Source organism: Cyprinus carpio, chromosome A13 (assembly GCF_018340385.1).
Source record: "Cyprinus carpio isolate SPL01 chromosome A13, ASM1834038v1, whole genome shotgun sequence".
Classification (NCBI taxonomy): domain Eukaryota; kingdom Metazoa; phylum Chordata; class Actinopteri; order Cypriniformes; family Cyprinidae; genus Cyprinus; species Cyprinus carpio.
This window is the reverse complement of record NC_056584.1, coordinates 20,182,368-20,204,262: the sequence shown is the minus strand read 5'-3', so window position 1 is coordinate 20,204,262 and position 21,895 is coordinate 20,182,368. Positions and strand designations below refer to the sequence as shown.

The 21,895-nt window shown below is 37.4% G+C and overlaps 1 protein-coding gene across 1 annotated transcript in view; it reads right to left on the bottom strand.

Annotated features, from left to right (window-relative positions):
• LOC109099387 (protein jagged-1b-like) overlaps positions 1–19,177 on the bottom strand; it is a 30,264-nt gene extending 11,087 nt beyond the window's left edge. Inside the window, 12 exon segments of the mRNA XM_042769255.1 lie at positions 658–831; positions 1,899–1,945; positions 2,034–2,147; positions 2,237–2,350; positions 2,428–2,541; positions 4,265–4,384; positions 4,484–4,614; positions 7,395–7,455; positions 8,033–8,278; positions 11,272–11,329; positions 18,249–18,551; positions 18,835–19,177. Of these exon segments, the coding sequence (XP_042625189.1) occupies positions 658–831; positions 1,899–1,945; positions 2,034–2,147; positions 2,237–2,350; positions 2,428–2,541; positions 4,265–4,384; positions 4,484–4,614; positions 7,395–7,455; positions 8,033–8,278; positions 11,272–11,329; positions 18,249–18,551; positions 18,835–18,906 (1,554 nt within the window). The 5' untranslated portion in view covers positions 18,907–19,177.
• Between the last annotated feature and the right edge of the window lie 2,718 nt (positions 19,178–21,895).

Below are 21,895 nucleotides of genomic sequence, written 5' to 3'. Positions count from 1 at the left end.
TTCCACAAAAACATTAAGCAGCACAACTGATTTAAAATTAATAATAAGAATAAATGTTTCTTGAAAGCAAATTAGTATATCAGAATGATTTCTGAAAGATCATGTGACACTGAAGACTGGAGTAATGACAGTTCACAGAAATAAATGATATTTTCAAATATATTAAAATAGAAAAGTTGTTTTCAGTTCTAATAATATTTCACAATTTTTTGTGACGTGTTTTTGATCAAAGAGCATAAGAGACTTCTTTCAAAAACACTGAAAAGCTTTCTAACCCCAAAATTTTGAACGGCAGTGTATATACATAGAAACGTCAAAATCTTGTTATACCATTTAAACATATATCAGTAGAGAACCATTTAAGCATATATCATATGAAACATATAGAAATAGAGAAGTTCTTCTCTTTATATGATCATTTTTGCAAATTTGATAAATTTGATGCTCTACAATTACATAATGTGAGGCTGACTCAGTACTGATTTATTCATCTATTATTAACAGATTTATTCATCTATTATGAATCATTTTTAATAAATGTTTGGTTTTGGAGGGGTCAAAAACCAATATACAATATATACAGTTACTGTGGAAAAGTATTTTATAAAAAAAAAGATACCAAAAAGTAGTAAGGAAAAAAGCAGGACTTTCTCTCACCTGACACAGCTGACCTGAGAAGCCGGCAGGACACAGACACTGAAATCCATTGACATCATCCTGACACTGACCACCGTTTAGGCAAGGACTGCTAGCACACTCGTCCACGTCCTTCTCACAGTGTTCGCCCGAATAGCCAGGAGGGCAAAGACAGCGGTAACCATTCACCAAATCCTGTCAAAGATATGTGCAAGAACTTTTAGGCTACAATAAAATAATCTCTGTGCCATAACCACAGACATACTTTCCTGGCACTAAACTGCAAAAAATTAATTTTCAGCTTAGAAGGCTTACATTTTTTGTACAGCCCTTCTGAGAATGAATGGTATCAAGATGTTAGCCTCAGACGGCACACCCATAAACTGTTCATGTTTCTGTTCTGGATATTTACAGTTTCTAGTCTTCCACAACAAGCCCTTCTGAAGATGAACTAGTTACTGAATTTGTCAGAGTTTGAGAGGTTTGTGGCATTAAGCCTTAGAAAGGGACTCAGGAGTTTTGTTTGTAGCAGTCAGTAGCAATTAAAGGGGATATCCTCGAGCACACCTGTACATTCCACTTTGTTCTCAGTTATATCCGATTTCAGATAAACCCATCACTAAACATCTCATTCAAAATAACTAGCTGTACTTGGCTACTGTACATGCCAGCCCCTTCATGCTTAAATGAAGAAAAAAAATAAAAATTAAAAACAGAATATTACACTACTCGTTCACAAGTTTGGGGTCAGTGTGATTTTTTTTTATGTTTTTGAAAGTCTCTTATCCTCACCAAGGCTGTACTTATTTGCTCAAAAATACATTAAAACAAATATTGTGAAATTGTATTGCTATTCCTAATAATTGTTTTCTATTTTAATATATTCTAAAATGTAATTTATTCCTGTGTTGGCAAAGCTGAATTTTCAGCAGCAATTACTCTAATCTTCAGCATCACATGATCCTTCATCCTTCATTATCATTCTGATATGCTGATTTTGTGCTAATGAAACATTTCTTATTATTATCAATGTTGAAAGCAGTTGTGCTGCTTAATATTTGTGCGGAAATCTTACGATGAATAGAAAGTTCAAAAGTGCAGTATTTATCTGAAATAGAAATCTTTTGTAACATTATAAAAGGTAACTGTCACCTTTGATGAATTTAATGCATCCTTGCTGAATAAAAGTATTAATTTCTTACTCACCCCAAACTTCTGAACAGTAGTGTACATTGATAGTAAAAGATCAGAAGATCTCCTACCTTGCAAGTTCCTCCATTCAGACATTGACCCTGGCAGTCATTTATGTCTGAAATTGAGAGAAATATGTCTGAATTTTTAAGCCAAAAACAGCAGACAGAAGTCTAAACAAGCACATACCAATTTGTAAATTCAACCTTTTACTCATTTTTGTCCTGACTTGTATTTGAGTTATTAGCAGAAATATGCACCAATCAGATTGTGGCATGACTTGGCATTCACACACGGCTTGTCCTCACATTCATTGGCATCTTTGCAAAGAAATTTTGTGATTAACTCCTAGTTAAAAGCATGATGAATGATGAAAGTCAAACTTCAAATTGCTTCACTAATCTCTCACCAATCAGACACATTTTGCCGGTCCAGTGAGGAGGGCAGGTACATTTGAAGCCATTAACTAAATCCTGACAGGTACCTCCATGTTTGCATGGGTTGGGTGTACAATCGTCCACATCTATGAGATCAGAGCAGGTTAGACAAATCAAGTGTAGTTGAATATCTTCTTCTGAGTGTGTTTGTGTGCCTTCTTACTGATTTCGCACGATGGGCCGGTCCAGCCGACTGCACACTGACACTCGTAACCCTGACTGATCTCCTTGCACGTCCCTCCGTTCGCACAAGGGTTGGATAGACAGGCGTGTTCAGCTGTGAACGCAAGCACATAGCATCACTTGTTTGCAAGCACATTGTGTTAATTGTTTTGAATTTGTATTTATTTTTAAAGTAGAAATAGGTTTTTATTTTATTTGAGTATGTGTGTTTTAAAGACATTTTTGGGTGAACTATAGGTCTGATATGCTCTCAAGTCTGCATCTACAGTGACCAAAGTATGCTGATCTAACCTTTGCACTGCAGTCACATGACTGACCCCATTAACTTAACAGTTAGTTAAGCTTTTATCTTCCTGCTTAAGATGGAACAATTCCTCCAAAAGTAGGAAGATAGAGGAAGATTTCACTGGCTCAGGAGGTTGTCACCACCCTGAGTGCTTGAATCTGGATCATATGAATCCGAGATATCTGGCAGATTTCATCACTATACCCATCCAACCACTGACTGTCAAAACAGACTAGATCCACTGGCAGGACATAAACATAACAGAGGATTAGCAGACCTGGGCACCCTTCCTGACACTGTAGACTGTTAAGGCCCGAGGTCTAACATCACCTGATCCCCCATAGGCTCTCTACGCCCTTTTCCATCTAGTTATACCAGAATGCAGTGACACTGCTTCCAAATTTCACTTGGTGTCAATAACAAAATGGTATTGTGTATAAAATGGACTTGTGCCAACAGAAACACAGAAAGCAGCACATAATGATTGTAAAGATTTATAAAAGGAGACAATCAAATTCAGCCTGAATGACTGCATCTAAACTGCTCTGTGTATCAAGTTTCAAGTAGCTACAGTATCATTAAATTTCAGAGTCATAAACATGGAAAAATGGTGAACTGTTTGGGCAGTACTGCTACAATAAACCATATACACAATATGCAAAAAAATGTACCTGCAGAACAACAGCTTGTTCCTCTAAGGCACACATTTTTGTTTTATCTACCCCTAAAATGTTCATAGTAGTAACTTAAGGGTACATATACTACTCTAAGGTAGTAATTTGCACATTTTAGAGCTAGATGAAGTACAAACCCATCCTTTGAAAAGCACTACTCCTAAAAGGTACCATATTTGCATATTTATTTTTGACAGTGCATGGAGTGATTCTTTATAATGCTGTGCATTAGGGCTGGGCCTATAGATAATGCCATCGTCCATCGCAGTTGGCTGACAGACATGGCCAGAACCAACCTTAACTTCAAATCAAAGTTCTTGTACACTGGGAAAAGAAATTGGTGTACTTTGAAACAATTTTCAATCAGAAATTGATTTTTTTTTTGTAAACACCTATTTCTACAGTGTAGAGCTTTTCACAAGCATTAGAAACCTCAAACACACCATATTTAAATGCAAAACATAAAAAGGGAGACCTTAAAATGGAATGAGGAGTTCAACTATGTCGAAAAAACAAAACAAAGAAATAGGAAAAAGAACACTTGAGAAAGCACAATACTGATATTTGATATACAAAACAACTAGCCTCAGTCTTTGCACTAACTGATGCATTTTGAATACAACATGGCAAGAATCACCATTTCAGATTGATTTATTATTGTGATGTCACTATTTCAGATTAACCAACACCTAAAGAGCACACAAAACAAAACAATGTGTGACTGGCCACTATTCATATCAGTCAGACAGACCTTAACTGACTAATTGGACGATTTTGGCCAAAATCTGCAAACTGAACCAGACTTTATGCCATTGCTTAAAAGTGTGGCAAGCAAGACTATAGCATGATAGACTCACCTCGTTCGCAATTGACCCCGGAGTAGCCGTCTTCACAAGAGCACTGGTACTTGTCAGGCCCTGTATTGCTGCATGTTCCTCCATTCAGACATGGCTGGTGAGTTCCACAGTAGTTTAAATCTAAGAGGTAAGAACATTCAGTATTAATATTGAATGTTGGGAAGCAAAAAAAAAAAAAATAAAAAAAAAATACAATAAATCAAATGAAAGTGTGCTTACCTTTGTCACAGAGTTGTCCACCCCAGTTAGTGTCACAGAGGCACTGCCAGGGTTCAGTGCAGGTTCCGTGTACACAGCCCGGGTGAGGGATGCACTTATCACAGTACGGACCCTGCCAGCCATACAGACACCTGAAAAAGACAGACAGACACTAAGGAAAGGTTTCATAAATGAAAAATCATCACTAAAAACTGCAAGTGTCACTAAATGGCAGTATATATACCATTTTCTGCATAGTGGTAGTAGTGTTCATTTTTACAGTTTGTTAGTCCAAAACGAAAATCATCACTAAAAACTGCAAGTGTCTGTAAATGGCAGTTTTTAGTTTTTTTAATTTTTATAGTTTTTTTTTATAAAGTTTTCAACCATTTTGAAAATGTATATATATTTATTAATTTAAATATGTATCAACAAATAAAAAAATATTTTTTTTGTTGTTTATTTATTATTGTTTTGTTGATTTTTTTTTTTTTTTTTTTTTTATTTTTTTATGTTGTAATGAATGAATTGAATAGTAAGTTCTTTAGTTTTTTGATTTGCAGTACTATTTTCAACACAATATTTCCTTAATGACATGTTATTTTGATAAAAAGAGAAGAAAATGTTCTTGTTTACCCTTTGGAAAATCCTATTAATATCCACCAGCACCACTTTTTGAAAGAGTTTGCTTTTCCAGCTCTCATTTTCTCAAGAGGCTTCAGGGTTAAAGAAGTACGTTCTGTTATAACGACTACACCACACACAAACAATGTGTAGTGATTTTCTGAAGCATATTTTGCCATAATTTTCTCAAAGTACTTAACAAAGATTTGAGAAAAGTGTTGTTTTTCAAGGCGTTCAATGCTAAAAGGTTATCCTTTCATAAACTCTGTTTTAAAAGTTCGCTCCAGTCCACTGGGAAAAGGGAACCGCCGACAACTTCTTGTCTGATTATTTAATGCCAAGCCATGCAAACAACAAACAGCAGCTTTAAAATTTCACTGGGTCTTTTAGAGAGACTAACATTAGCTTGTGGCAGGACACTGTGTCTCAATAAAAGCAGAGCGGCTTGGCCCCAGAACTGCTCGGACCGTCTGGGTGGGTGGTGGGTAGGACTGTGTTTGTAAATTGCTCAATTGGCCAGTAGATTTATGGCGGGTTCTTTTGCATTCTCACTCCTGTTCCCATGTAGCTATTCTCCACCCCGGGAACGAAGAAAACAGAGTCAGATCTACAGCCGCAGAATATATCTAAGCCTGTAATTAAAAGCCATCTCCAAAACAGCTCAGCAATAGCTCTCCTCTACACTCCCCACTTTAGATGGCAGTAATTAAACAGCCCGAGCGATAACCTGCTCCTTAAAGAAGGACTCAGATGAGATAGTTAGTCACTTGAGCACTTAGCCACAGGCAAACTGACTGCCCTCTGGGGAAAAAAGAAAACAATTAGCCTGAGGTGGCAGTTCAGCTGTAAAAATAAACCTCTCTCTGTGATTGAAGACAACTATTCTTAAATGTGCGAGAAGATTTCGACTATGAGAAACACTGTATTTCACATCAGCAATGTCTTAGAAATGACTTTGATATTGAAGCAGAAACACGACGTTAAATCTGCATGGCTGAGAAAGATTTTCACCTCGACTGTAGGCCTCGGTGGTTCCGATTTAGCACAGTAAGAGCTCTTGTTACAACAGTTGCACAACTGCATGGTTGTGTGATCTGGCAAGCTTTCAGTGAGAGATGAATAAATAATGGGATATAATCATGCCAAATGTAACAAAGAGCTGAGGTTTTAGTATACATTGAATTCCGTAGACTTTTAGCCTTGATCTTGAATGCTTTCAGCGATGGTACAACGATAAGAATTAGTCAAACAAAAGATCGTAATAAAACATCATTAACGTCAGACCAGAAAACATGCGAATACCTATAACAAACCAATGGAAAACCAGAAAAAGCCCAATGCAAAACCTGCCATGACTTGCCCCAACCAATAGAAGATTAGTTTGTTATGCAAGAAATTCAATTTTCATTAACTCGCTGCCCTACTCAACACAAATAAGTTACACATGACGCATTCCTTCATGATGAAGCAAATAACTTCAGTAAGCCTTGTTCATGCAGTTTTTCCCATGCATGCTACAATCGTACACATTACGAAGCAAAACCTAACTCAAGAAACAGTCAAGTAAAACATGCTGCAATGGAAGGATGAAAAAAACAACACAAAATTGCTTCAAATCTGTTCTTTGAAGGTAAACAGCACAATAGAATAAAACCATCATGTTATTACATATTAAACAAGCCAGTTAGTTTATGACATATTTTGATGTGCATCAGTGTTACAAAAGTATTTATAATGCACTCATAAATCACTGAGCTATAGCTGTACACAAACACACAGAAAGCTTTGCTTTCTCTTCCCCATGGCCAAATTCAAACATCATTTGTAAAACAAGCAGTGTTTTAAAACCCAATTAAAGCTTGAACTTGGCAGATTATGGTTTGTAGATAAGGCTTTAACATCTCGCCAGACAAAAGCAAAACATTAAATGGCTAAAAATAGCTTTGTGCTTCAGTTGTCTCTAAAACATGGCCTTATTGGCACCGTCTCACTGCTAAATGCCAGCCATGTTGCATATTTGTAGGTGGATGTCAGTATTTAACGGATGTGAGTTTGAGCTATCAGAAAATGATAGGTTGAGCTATTAGACCCTGATAGGGAAAAATGGGACACATGGATTTAACCATAAGCCTCTAGCTGTGGTGAAAGCTTTTACCGTTGTATTTTTCACTCTTTAACAAGGCTTGACCTGTTGCTTAAAATGTTCAAGAGCAAGGACAATATAAACATGATGACAATATAAAAAATTTTTGCAGGAAATTCCATAAAAATTTTAAAAGAATAAAGAATAATATTGCAAATAACTCACTTGCAGCCACCTGGTTGATTACAAGATCCATGTTCGGTGCTGCAACCTTGTCTGCAGATCGCTGGAAAACAGAAAGAGCGGGAATGGATGAATAAGAGTATGTTCTCCATTCTCACTGGGCCATGCACACCTCAATGTCCCCTGTTCACCCATGAAAACATTTTGGCAATGTATAGGGCAGGAATCTTTAAACCCCCTGACCAGCCTAACTGAATCCTACTCTAATTTGAGTCCTGTCGTCGGGCTCCATTCACCGCTTATTCCAAACTATCACTCTCACCCACCAGCCTCTTAAAATGCCAACTGTTTGAAAGCATTTTATTTCATCAGCAGATTCATTCAGAGATGCCAAAAACCAATGAAATTGATTACATTAGCTGTCCTTAATGATTGATAAAGTTCAAGTTCTATTTCAAGTTGAGCTTCATAAAGATACAGTATATAAATAATGTATATTTTTAAATATAATATAATATATTCTAATATTTCTATAAATAATAATATTTCAATTCGGCATAATTGTAATATTTCTATAAATAATAATATTTCAATTCGGCTTAATTTTTATTTTTATTTTTTTTTTTGTTTTATATTTTTATATTTATTAAAGAAAGCAGCAACATAGTCTACTTTCTCACCTGTATTGCAGTCAGGACCCGTCCACTTGCAGGTATTTTTTGTATTCTGGTCACAGGTGTAATGTCCAAAGAACTCGTCACGTGGCCGGCAGAACTTGTTGCAGCCAAAGCCATAGTAGTGTTCATCACAGGTGACCCGGATCTGGTACTCAAACTGGGCGATGGGGCCGTTGTGGGTCAGCTTCTGCCACTGTCGATTTGGGTTGATCATGCCAGAGTGGTACGCTTTCTCGATGAGCTTTCCACCTGAACAGTCAATGTGTAACACTCAGAAAGGCCTTGACACAATAACACCACACACAATTCAGAGTTAAAGGTTAACCGGGAAACTTTAATGTCTCAAGATCTAGTTGCTCACAGATTAAAGATATCGCCGGCTTAAATGATAGACATGGCCATGTCTATAGCTGAAGGAAAAGCCACATTCACAATTAATTACATTGTGCAAACAATATGTAATCCTATTGGCAGCCAGCACTCATGACATCAGTGAATAAACACTGTCTTGCGCTCTATCTCTCTCTCTCTCTCTCTCTCTCTCTCTCTCTCTCTCTCTCTCTCGCTCTTTCTCTCTCTCTTTCATCATCTCAAGTTGCTTTTTATATTTTACAACAGCTTCATACATGACTACTACAATCAGAAGTTCAATTTACAATGTTAGATTCAATGTTTTGAGTCCTTTATTTTTAACTGAATTTTTGAATAGTTAGCTATTTGTTCATGTACAATTTCCAATATGTATCCAGAGAATATTTTATTCACTGTTTTATCCCAAAATATTAATTACCACATGCCTATTAATTAGGCTATGTAAACTTTTTGTCTCCAGCAAAAATATCAATAATATTTTTTATTGTTACAGTGATGTAAAACTTCTTCTACCCTAACAAGACTTTTGTTAAACTTCCCATCTCTATTTTTAATTGTCCTATTTCTACCCGCAGAAGACGAGGTAAGCTGACAGCTCACATCTTTCACCATTTCATTCCTGAATATGACTAGAACAGGGGACTCTGAAATGTCTATTCCTCCCTTTCACATAAACTCTTATCTTTAAATTTCTCTGCAAACTGATGCAACATGGGTAGATTTATTTACTATGATTCCTAAGCGAGGTAGAAAGAGTGAAAAGAGATGATATTATGGAGGAATGCAGAGGGTTGTTGTGGCATTTCACTTGCACCCTGAACCCTACGGCCAGAGCCAAGTGTCACGTCTTTACTACCTGCAGCCTGATCCACTTCACTGTGGGGCGAGGAAGTCACATTAAACTGACAGAAAATCCTCTGTACTATCAGGACAAAAATAAAAAACAAATTCTACTAAGGACAGTTATGTATAGTTCTATATTTGATATATAACAAATCAAAAGTTTGGTATCAGTAATTTTTTTTGTTTTTTTTAGTTTTATTTTTTGTTTTTTATTAAATAAAAATATTATTGAATTATTCTGCAAGACCATATTCTAGATCCTTTAACCCTACTCCATGCCTAAACTACAACTATTACCTTACTTACTATCAACAAGCGCAGATTAGGAGGGGATTGAGGGAAAACTCTTTGTTAATAGTGAATATGTGTTCCCCAATCCAAGTGTTACCAAATTAAAATTTCCACAAAAATATTAAGCAGCACAACTGTTTTCAACATATATAATAATAGGAAATGTTTGAAATGATTTGAAAGGATCATTTGACAATGAAAACTGGAGTAATGGCTACTGAAAATGTAGTTTTGCCATCACAGGAATAAATTACATTCTAACACATTAAAATAGAGTTTTCAAAAATTGAAATAGAAAAAAGTTTCAAATTATAAATGTTTTTTTTTTTTTTTTTACTGTATTTTTGATTAAAAAGATTCAGCCTAGGTGAGCATAACTTAATATTTTATAAAACATAAAAAAAAATTAAAAAAAAAACTTACCATCCCCAAACTTTTTGATTGTTGTTTTTTGTGTGATTTTTTTTTTTATGTGTTTTTAAATTTTTTAAAAAGAAGATTAGAATGTATTTAAGGTACTGTATAATCAGTTTATACATTTCCTGGTAATCAAATCCATGACTTTGGTGTTACTAGCAGCACGTTCTACTGTTTAAGCTGGTATACTGTAGCTTTAAAGGTGTTTTGGCCAAAATCTACCTTTGGTTAAAAATGTTATTTTACAATATTTAAAATCCTAAAGTTACAAATTCTTCTAAAAATACAGCAAAATCACAAAGGAAGTAAAGTCTGAATTAGCTACAGATTTGGGGATTTCCAGAATCTATTGTTCCGTTCAAAAATTCAAATCCAATAAACAACAACAACAACAACAAAAAAAAACAACACCTCTTAAAATGTAGCATGGCACATATTAAGAATTATTTGAAAAGACAACCAATCATAAATGTCAGAGAAACCACTGGCATATGCAGTCTATAGCCTGATACATACTGTAGAGTACAACTTCAACATAAGCTTTTCTGCAACAAAAACTTTGAACTCAAAATATCTGTATCATGGCTGAAATTCGCTATATCAAAGTTAATGGTAACACAACCCAGACGAGCTATTTAAATGAACTCCACCAGACTTTAGTTTAGTGTCTAAATGGAATTGTTTCTGAAGTGTTAAGACCTGTTGAGGTGTAAGAAGAGAGAGGTTCTAGCAAACATAACCTTGTGCTTGAGCTATGCACCGTGACAGAGAGGCCGTGAGACCTTGACTGCCAACACCTGCCATTAGTCATCAGGTATTCGGAAACATTTTCATAAGCATGAGGCCCCCTCAACAATGTTTCTCACAGACAAACACACACACAGTCTTCCTCTTCTCTTCTCTTCCCTGTCCTGTCACACACACCTGTCAGCACATTTGGTTTAAAGACTAGCAAGTGATAAGCAGAAATGGTACAAAAACAAACTTTATTGCATTTCCCAAAGTTTAAACAGCAAAAAAAAAATGCGGAAGAAAAGAAAACAAAATAAACTTTATTTTCTTACATTTAACAAAGTTTAAACAGAAAAAAAAATTCAGAAAAAAACAAAACAAAAACTTTAATTTCTTACATTTCCCAAAAGTTTAAACAAAAGAAAAGAGTTATGCAGAAGAAACAAAATAAAACAAAAATAGAAACAAATCAAACAACAACAAAAAAAAAACATCAAAGAGAGAAACAAACAAAACAGACAATCTATCAACCAAAAAGCAAATAAAAACAAAAAGCAATACAAACAGCAAAAGGTCCTGCTACTCACTTTCGCTGGCGGTCTCATTATTGAAGTCCAAGGCCTCCACTATCAATGTGTAGGACCTCTGGAAGAGAAAAACACACATGCAGTCAGCAATGAAACCAAAACACAGAAACATCAAAGATCATTTTACATCAACAGAGCTTTAGGCAGGGACCTTGACACGTAACCAATAAACACCAATGACAAAATGTGACCATGGGGACATGCTGAGAATGTGCCGTGAAAGATCAGAAGAATAATAAAGCCTTCACCCTTATCTGGTAGTGCTCTCCTGAAACTTTGGGCAGATACAGTATCACCATCTTTACAATTTAAACAATGACTGGCAGAATAGATCAACAAGCATCCATGATTTAGTAATATGACTACGGGAGACTGTTGTTTAACTTTAACCTTCGCAGTACACCTGAGTGACACTTCATAACATTATTTAATCAACAAATTTGTTAATTCAAACATATTTGCTTGTGCACATAAAATTAAACTATTATATTTGGTGGAGTTTAAGCTGTTTCTTTACAAAGTTTTTAATAATAATAATAATAATAATAATGAATTAAAAAAGTATAATATTAGTAATAATAATAAACTTAATTTCTATAGCACCTTTTATACATGGAATGCAGCTCACAGTGCTTTACATTAAAAATAAAATAATAATTGCAATAAGCACCAAGTACTTCGTATGGAAACAGGTAAAAAAAAAATCCTAATTAATATAACATGAGATTAAAGATGAAATTCCCTTTGTAATGATTATAACAGATAAAATTATTACATACATAAAATGCATAAAAAATGTAAATTCAAACCAAGTAATAAGAAAGCAAAACAAATTAAAACAAATTTAGGCTTGAGCATTGCAGCATCAGGCTGTTTCTTTCCATTCTGATTTTTTCCCCCAAATAATAATGAAATTTCCAGAAATGACAGACCTCAAACTTATTTTACGTGTGTGTGTTTATTATGTGAGGGTCTAGTAGAGCTGAATCACTGGGTCGTGTTAGTCTCACTGACAGTTGTGTGGCATCAGTTCAGCGGTTATTGTAAGGACATTAGGTCCAACATTTTGTACATTCAAAGGAGTCCTACTGTCTTAGTACTAACTGTATTTTGCAAAACTGCCATTTAATATGCAGTTTGACTAACTGAATAGTTGAGAAACACAATGGAATTGGATGGTTGCATCATGGTTCTTTAATATATACAATGATAATGAAAGATTCATATCCATGTACCACATTATTTACACGGTACTCCAACTCCAAGAATACCACAGTTTGGCTGGCAAGTAAAACCTACTGGTAGATGTCATAACTACACCATTAGGGTGTTCTAAGATATTTTATGGTAACCACTTTTAAAAGTGGAAAATGAGCTCATGATAGTTGCTAGTGAAATGTTTGGTATTGTAAATGTTCTCGTGGTGCCATCAGCCAATCAGCAACTCCTCGATGATGTCATTTTTTTCCCCAGTCAGTAAGATTTTTTGGTTGGCTGATGTCATCACGTGATTAGTCAAATGACATTTATGGCTCAGGTTATTGGCAAATGAATGCAGATTTGAGTGCTCTTAAGCAATAGTGGCAAAATTCAAATTGTGTACTTCTTTTCTGTACCAGTTGAGTAATGGGTATGCTAACAGTCCAATGCTGTCCAAGTATTACAGACCTCCTTGGTTCTTCTAAGGTTCATATTTAAAAAAAAAAAAAAAAAAAAAAAATTATATATTTGTTATTTCTTCCACAGAATGCTTTACAATACATACATACATCCTAATAAATTCCCAGTAATGTCCATTCTGCATAATTACCTCACATATATGACAGAAACAGTTATAAGAAGAAAATTGCAGAATGAAAGTGAACTTGTTTCTTTGAAAAAAAAAAAAACACAAAAATCCCCTTTCACTTCTCACTTTCAGGTCTTTTGTGTGCTGCGTTTTGTTCCTCTTTTTCCCCACGGAGTGGAATGTGGAGTGAGGATCTGAGGGAGTTGCGGGGGGTGGGCTGCTTTTAGCATGACTCCAATGCAGGCCGAGATCTCTGGAGGGCTTGGCTACATTTCAGCACTTTTGAAACGCTTTGTCTGACTTAAGGTCATCATGGCTCTCACCGGTATCAGGTAACAAAAGTCACGGAGAGAGAGAAAGAGAGAGAGATTACTCTGCCTGCGAGAATAAAATAAGCGTCCATATCTAGGATTTAGTGTAAGAAGTTGCTCGAAAAAAGCAGAAGCATATGAGAGAAAACGAGCATGTGTGCGAATGTGCCTGTGCCAGAACTGAAGCGTCTCTTTTAGGCACCTACTTGTCAAATTCACACACTCATACTCTTGACGAGGGACCATGGAATTTCCAACATCACCAAGGTTCTCACCAGACCATTCAAACAAACCAACGCACAGCACCTCTCACTGTACAAAGAGCTAAAATTAGTCTGCGCCATTCTGATCTCGATGACCAGAAGAATATCAAGATCCAATTTGACATATTTAGTCAAGACATTTTTGATAATATTTTAAACTAATTTCCCAAAAAAACAGCATGTATGGCCAAGATGCAACAGCCATATATTACTGCATGCAGTGGTTATGCTAAAGTGCATTAAACAAAAGATACAACTACTTTGAGAACGTTTTACTGTGCAAAATGTCCAAGCACTTATTAAAGCAAAGGTGCTAAATATAAATAAAAAAATAAAAATCACACTTCTCAAATTCACTAACCAGCTGCTCAGCCATCTCACAGTAACTGTGCTTATGGTTATCAAAAATCAGTTTGATACAGGTACAAATATCAGTTTATTTGATGCAAGCTGTGACACATTTAAGATACACCTTGTCCTTTTTCTCCTTGTCCACACTTGAACGCAATGTGAACACAAACATGCTGTTGAATCACAGCCCCCATTGAACTAACAAATCTTGCCAGTTTATGTATATCAAGCACACAGCTCATTGATTTCAGCCGCCCTGCACTTCCACACATGTGTTTGAAAGTGCTCACTATCGTATATAACGGACATGTCTGGACATGAGCTAGCACAACCTCTCATCAGAGCAGGGGCTACAGGACGGCAACTAAAAAAGGTGATGGTCTTACCTAACCTTAACCTAAGCAATTGTTTTTCCTGACATTATGTAGTTTTACATTCACATGCATTTGGCAGATGATTTTATCCAAAGTGACTTGCATTCCCTGGGAACCAGTCACATGACCTTGGCTTTGCTAGTGACATGCTCTACTCTTTGAGCAACAGGAACGTTTTGTGCCCTATAAGAGTTTAAACAGTTTTTTGGTGAGAGGCAGAGGAAGTTTTAAAGAAAAGGGCTGCTGTGGATCTCACTTCATAACTCACATTCTCTATATCAGCTTTAAATGCCTGCTGCTGCCAGGCTCATTTTTCCCATGCTTGTCACTGACCTCAGTGTCATCTCTGAATGCTCATGATCCCCATCAGCAGACTCTCAAACTTTACATTGCATTTGCTTTATCACTCTAGGCCTGCACAGACATCTGAGAAAGGTCTACATTTGCTCCCAAACCCCCTGAGCTTTGATATGGGACGTATTCAGCTTCTACAAATGGCCGAGGCTTCTTGTTTTTTGCTTTTATCACACTGACTCGCTGTGGGAATCTGTCAAGTGATATCTCAGCTGGTAAACGTCTGATTGCTAATAAGAAGAGGCTGACATGTAGAGTGACAAACGTTCTCTACAATGGCTCTGGATGTACTCTGCCAGATACCAATCAATCAAAGCCAACAGGATTTACATTAGCAGCTTGAAAAACTAGACTATGACCAAGAAGGCCTTTTTTGCCTTTCAGGAGGTGCAATCACAGAAGGAAGGCCTTTTTTTGTGGGAGATTCCTATCAGGAGTGGTGGCCGGAGATAAGGGGGCCTACCAGGGAAAGCTTTTGACAATCTTTCAATGCTCTCTCTGGCGTGGAAAATGAGACAGCCTTTCCTGATAAAAGGTCTGTCAGTCACCTGTGTGCACACAAGCGCTACTGGCAGCCATCTAATCTCCTGTCACTCAAGAAGGCGATCGCAGGCAGGGACAGAGGAGAGAATCGGATCAAACAGCATCAGCTGTCAGATATCCAGTCAAAGGGTGTGTATTCATGATTAGACCATCTCAATACAACATAATGTTTTCTGAGTCTGAGTCTGAATTAAGTAAGTCGTGTGTGAGGTGATTGAGAAAAGTTAAAGCTAAACAAAATGTCACGACAAGCACAGTACTACACTACATTACACTGGCCTAACAATACCTCATTCAAGACCTTAACAAGGGTGAGAAAAAAGACAAATGATGCATTTCCTCGTTCAACGACTTGAGTAATTTGTGCTCAAGTGCCACATCAGAGGAGACTGTATAAAGCAAACATGTCATTATCCCCTTAGCTGCCTGTAGTGTTTTACCTCAGGCTTGTGGACGGTTCACCTGCATTTTTTTCCCACACCGACCCTCAGCCTGCTGTCTTTTCCAAAAGCAAAAGAGAAATGGACAGAATGTGCTCAGACAAGCAAAAGTAAGACTTTAAAATATGGTTTGGATTACTTCTGTGTTTACTTTGAAAGGGACATGAATTAAATACACACATAAATGCTACTTTGGCTTTTAGGAAAGGGAATGGGGTTCACAGACCATTAAGCTGAATGGAAGATGGGACAGGAAAAAAGAAATTATCCAATTTGTTGGTGAACCAGCTTTTTGGCTCATGCTAAGTAGACAGGCCCCAGGTGCATTCAGGGCCACGGGGCCAGAGAGCAGTGCTGTAATTTGCTGAAACGGCCAGTATGAGAAGTAAGGTCAGGGTTGGGGTGGGTTTGTCTAGGAGCCGATCTCATCACTGCTGAGTCGAACGCAGCTTCCTGTTGCTTGCCCTGGGTCAGCATTATTTCTGGACTGGCTCCATTATGCACAGTAATCCTCGCTGTAGCCAGTTTGGCCCGGCTATTGTCACCCCCTGTTTCATATTCGCTGAATCTGGCTCTGTCTGGGTGGGCCGTGCCTAAAACCCTCTCTCTGTCTCTCTCTTTCTCTCTACACCCACTCTAAATCTAAAAGCATGGGGCAATCAAATGCAGCAAAAGGTACAAAATAAATGGGTGTTATTCCTTGTAAATGAAACATTGAAAGTTTGGCGACAAGATCTAGCTGTTGTGTCTGGGAACTTGCAGAGAATAATTACCGAGGGTTGTAAAGTTAAAAGGTGCCATACCTAGTCTCCAATCAGCCGTGACTGACACAAAGCCTAAACTTCAACTCTCCCCAACTGCCAACCGAAAAAATAATTAGTGACTGACTGAAGTGTGCTATATTGTAATTTTGCAGTATGCTTTGGAAGTAGACATCACAAAAATAGCTGGAGTGTTATATGATAAACACATGCCCGCTGGCCATCTAGTTCACATACTGGACAGGTGGGCAGCTCACTGGGGCGCACAGTTCAAACAGGGACATGTTTTCTTTGTCAGACTGACAGTTTGTCCTTTGATTTTAATTTTTTTAATCATTTTGATCCAGCTGAGAATGTGTCCACAATTACATCATCAAGCAAGCAGGTGCACAAGTGCTCACAGCAACAGAACGTGCGAAAGGACAGTTCAACATCCTCATAGTCAAGAGCTCCTGAGAAATTAACACGAACACAGGGTTCCCACACCTTCTAAACAAAGACCAACTATTCCATGACTTTTAAGATCTTTTACAGGCCTCAAAATCACATTCCCTGACATTTTCATGTTTTCCAGGACCGTGGGAATCCTGCGAATATCTTGGTAAGCTATTTCCAAATGGAGAATCACAGAAAACTGTATCAAGTAGATCAATACCACTAAAATAGCTCCAACAAAGGTAATGCTACCAAAGTAAACAGTTTAAGGTTACACTACACCAAGGTTTACAACCCTTACGACCCCCAACCAGACTCTCAGCCAACCCTGTGACCCCCGAGTTTAAAAAGAGCTAGATTTTTTTAGAGCAACACTTTCATTAAGAATATTAACTAACATCACTACATAACATATCATTAGAAAATAACCAGAAATGTCCTGTTTTTTCTAGCCTGCATTCTCCACTGACCCCCCCCCGAAGTACCTTTAGGGACCCCCAGGGGTTCACAGGCCCAGAATTTATTTAGTTAATACAGCTAAAATCTGGCCCTCATGTTGGCAGACATCACACTACATACTACAACAGGGATTCCATTACACTGCTGCATATCATAACACACAGATTTACTCCAAATCACCTGCAGCTTAGACTGACTTGATAACACCGGTTATAAAAGCCCCTTAAAGAGATGACTACCATTTCAAGAGATCATGGTCAACTCATAAATTCTTTAGAGCTGCAAGACAAACATTGCTAAATCTCTCCTCTGTGGAGCTTCGGCTCACGTGCTTCACACCAAACAAATCTTTTATTTGCATTCTAATGCAGTGACACAAATGAAGAGGTTGAGTAGGTGCAATATAACTGTTTATTTGATGTATTTATTTACCAAGTTAGCTGACTGCTAAAAAGGAGACACTGAAAGGATCATCATGAGGAGTGAATTTACTGCCGGCCACTGTCAACATGGCACAAAATTCTAATCAAGACATTTATAAATGTTTTGCCAAAGAAACATCTTTGCTTAGATCCATTTAGTATTTAAATTGTATCGCTTTATTCATCAGTAGACACATTCAAAGAGGTTGACTAGTGTAATGAACTTGGGCACCGCTTTGAAAATGTAATGCAGTGATTAAACTTAAGTTCTCGATTTTAGTGGGTTGTTGTTGTTGTTGTTTACGGTGTCATGCACTGGAGCAGGTATAAACTCCAGGACAAACCGCGCACGTGGATCGAAACATTGCTACGATGTAGGGTATCACCAAGGTTGCGACATCATAACCCGCTCTGACTTCATTAAATATGCTCTAAAACAAGAAATCGCCATGAGAAAGGAGGGGCATCTACTCACCGGCCACGCAAAACTGAAGGGTAAAACAATCCTTGACTTTTCAATCCGCGTTCCTTTGGTCGAAAATTTATTCCCACCGAGAACGGCCGTAGATCCAGTTCCAAAACTGCAAGCCCCAGCTGCGGAAACTCGCGATTGATATTCCTTCAGACAAACTTTAAAATATGTATCACATTCGTCCCGCGTGCATTTGCGATCCGCCGGGTTCCTCTCGCCGTCGCAGCACAAGCCGTTCTGCAGCTCGCCGTTCGCATTCTGCATCGATACGATTTCCAGCTCGAAGTGCCCCGATGCGTCAGACACCTGTTGAGCAGAACAAACTTCAAATCCGTGTATAGTGCAGTAAAGTCAAATGTGTTAGGATTTATGGAATAACTAAACTTGTCTGCCAATCTGTCAGTGTCAAATTGAACCATAGTACAGAACGTTTGCGCTGCTTAGAGGTCCAGTCAAGATATTTGTCAAGATACGTGTATGTAGCTATGTTATTTTATAGCCTAATACATATCGTTGTGTCTTGTATGTTTTGAAAATAAATAACACAAAGACAGAAAAAAAACATTTAAGTTATTTAAAACAGACTTACCTTCGTCGGCAAGCATAACAAAAAGGCATGAAGGTAAAAAGCAGAAAATACTGAACTCCGTCGCACAATCATGCCTTCTTGTTGGTGTTGCTTTGAGATTCAGAAGTTGTAGCCGCCTCACGGCTCTAATATAGGCTACTCCCCGATTTAACATGCACGGGTGGAGAACAACTTTATTTCTTTCAGAAGACTACTTTCCAGTGTGTAGAAAACTGCCTCCTATTATCCCAGCGTATCTGAAATTCTTATCTGTCTTATTCTGCTTCTCTCTTAGCGGCAGGTATACATTACACAGAAGCCATGAGAGCGTTTGTCCGCGACTGACTGAATGCGCGTTCAAGACACCAAGTTCAGTTAATGGGGGTGGCAAACGCATGCCTAATTTTAATATTCAAAAGTTACAGGGTGTGGCGTGTAGGGGAAGCCCCGCCCTTGTCCCCCACTCCCACAAGATGACGGGTTTATCTGCGAGATTTACAGCGGAATAACCGCATGTTCTTTCACTGCAAAAAACTGTTATAGGGGAAGATATAGTTTTGAAGGAAAATGAATGCAAAATACTATATTAATTAGTTAGCTGTGTGCTAAATATTTTAAATGAAATACAGTTATACTGTAAAATATTAAGAAAAATATTTTAAAAACAAAAAAACATGTAAAAGTTTTATATTAAACAAGGCAATACATTATTATTTTACAGTAAAATAGTTAAAATTAATATCTATCTATCTATCTGACTGTCTATCTGTCTCTCTGTCTATTTGTCTGTCTGTCACAGTGGATCAGTTTTTTAAAAAGAATGACTTGCAGCCAGACAGATATGAGAGGTCAAAGACACTGTTATTTAGAACTGTGGAATGCACATTTAGAAACATTGAAAGTCATACAATTTATCAGTGCAGAAATATTGACACAAAAGGGGTCATTCACCTTATGATGTCAACATTCAATGTTTGAAAAGACTCTTTTAATGGCTATGTATTTTGATGTCCATGTGTGAAAAAAAATCCCTGAGGCATTCTGTGTGCATAGATCCACACACAGTAATCTTGAGTTAATTGCCCCTGTAGCTATTGCTGCCCTCTTGTGGGCATGGGGCAAATCTGAAAAGCTATTCGAATACAGAATCCTGCAGACAGGTTATGTAAATCAAATTATGGCTTGAGTACCTGCAAGATATCTTTTACTCTTCCAGATATTTCTCTGACGTCATGCATACAGGTCACGCTACAGGTCATACCACAGACCTTAGTGCAAACAGTCTCACAGCATGAGACAGCGGCTAATCATTAACTAGTGGGTTATTTCGCCACATCATTTTACAACCGCTGTATGTGAAACAGGCAGGATTTTGGTATGGAATCTTCTGATAAGCAACCTCAAAAGGAAAAGTGCATTTCTACATGTCAGTCAAACTGCTTTTTAGTCACAGTGTTAATCTTGATGTTAAAAGATGAGTGAGGGTCTCTGTTTGACTCTGTGTTGGATCTGAGTAGAGTAAGGAAGCACCACAGAAAGAAAATAATATAAAATGAAATTAGAAGCATTTTTATGTCATGTTAGTATTATTACTCCTTATTCGAATCACGTAGAATCAAGTGTATAGAATTTAGTATCTCTAACTGTGCATACAGATTCTCTGTCTGCCATTGGTCAGTCAAACACATAGCCCTGCCCTAAACTCACACCATTGGCTGCTGTTTAAAAAAAAAATGTGTGTGGCCACATAAAGGAGATCGATAGCAAGTGGAGGGCAAGATGCCAGGTTGATATTTCCTTTCGGTGAGGTTCAAGATTAAAGGTGCTCTGGACCTTTTGTACCAGCCACTGTGCCTTTAAAAGATCCTGACCCCCAAGAGAGGTCTCAAGTTACTCACTGCATTCAAATAGCCACTCTGTGTAATAAGGGTTAATTAGACTATTTAGACCTCAAAACTTGAGCGCTTTCCCCTCAAAGGCTTTCGCCCATTTTGATATCCGCATTCACATTTCATCTGGGATGACAAAACCCTTCTTTTAAGAGTCAGACAGGTTTGTGGGATTTAAACCACTGCCTTTGTTGTAGAGTCCTGACCGGCCACTTTAGTATGATGCTCGTTCAAAAACAACTATAGCTTTGCAAGATTAGTCATAGATTATAGAGTATATCATGTTCACTCTGCTATTGTCACATCAAAAGATGTTGAAGCTGTAGATCTGATTTTCAGAATCTACTCTGAGAATGTAATATGAAGATTTTGTATTGTAATTTTAAGAAATGGTCATTATCATTATTATTATTATATATTTTGTGTAAATGTATATGAATTATATAAAAATGATTTACAAAGTTGTGAATAAAACAGATTATTGCAGTATGTTTTACAAGAAAATGCTATTTTAGTCTTTTTGCTTCAAAAAGGCTTAACTTGCAGTATCATTGTGATCTGTGAAATTTACTAGCAATTTCTGAGTGAACATCCTACACCCATTTTTGTGTGTGTTTTTATTACTTTTTTCATATCAGCTTATCCACGGGCCAGAATCTGTGTTTGTAAAGCTGCCCTAGGGCCAGTGTGATTTGAGTAATGACTGCACAAGTAAGCCACAAACCTTTGGGGAGCCCAAATTCGACTGGGGACCCGAGATTTGTACGGGTCATCAGATTGAACTAGACATTTCCGGTCCCGCTCTGCTCTGCTCGCCCCCTTTTTCATCCTTGACTGGGATCAAACCAGGCAGTTATGAGCTTATAAATCACGCCTGAAACCAGGAACAAAGGGTCAGATGGCTGTTGCAGAGATGACTATCTATTGTCTGACACTCAGTGCTATATGCCAATCCAATTACTTAAGCTTGTTGCCACCTCTCATATTACAGTTTACCAATGCAGCGAGTCCAGCCTGACAAGAATGTGGTGGAACAGATTATGTCCTTAATAAGAAAGCCCATGTGCTTTCACTGCAGGTTCTTGGATCTTGAGAGCCTCTGACTCTTAAAAAGCCATTTAATTCATATGAATTAGATTTTTGTCAGTTTGCCGTTTGGGCCATGCATTATATATTTTTATATATATTTTCAA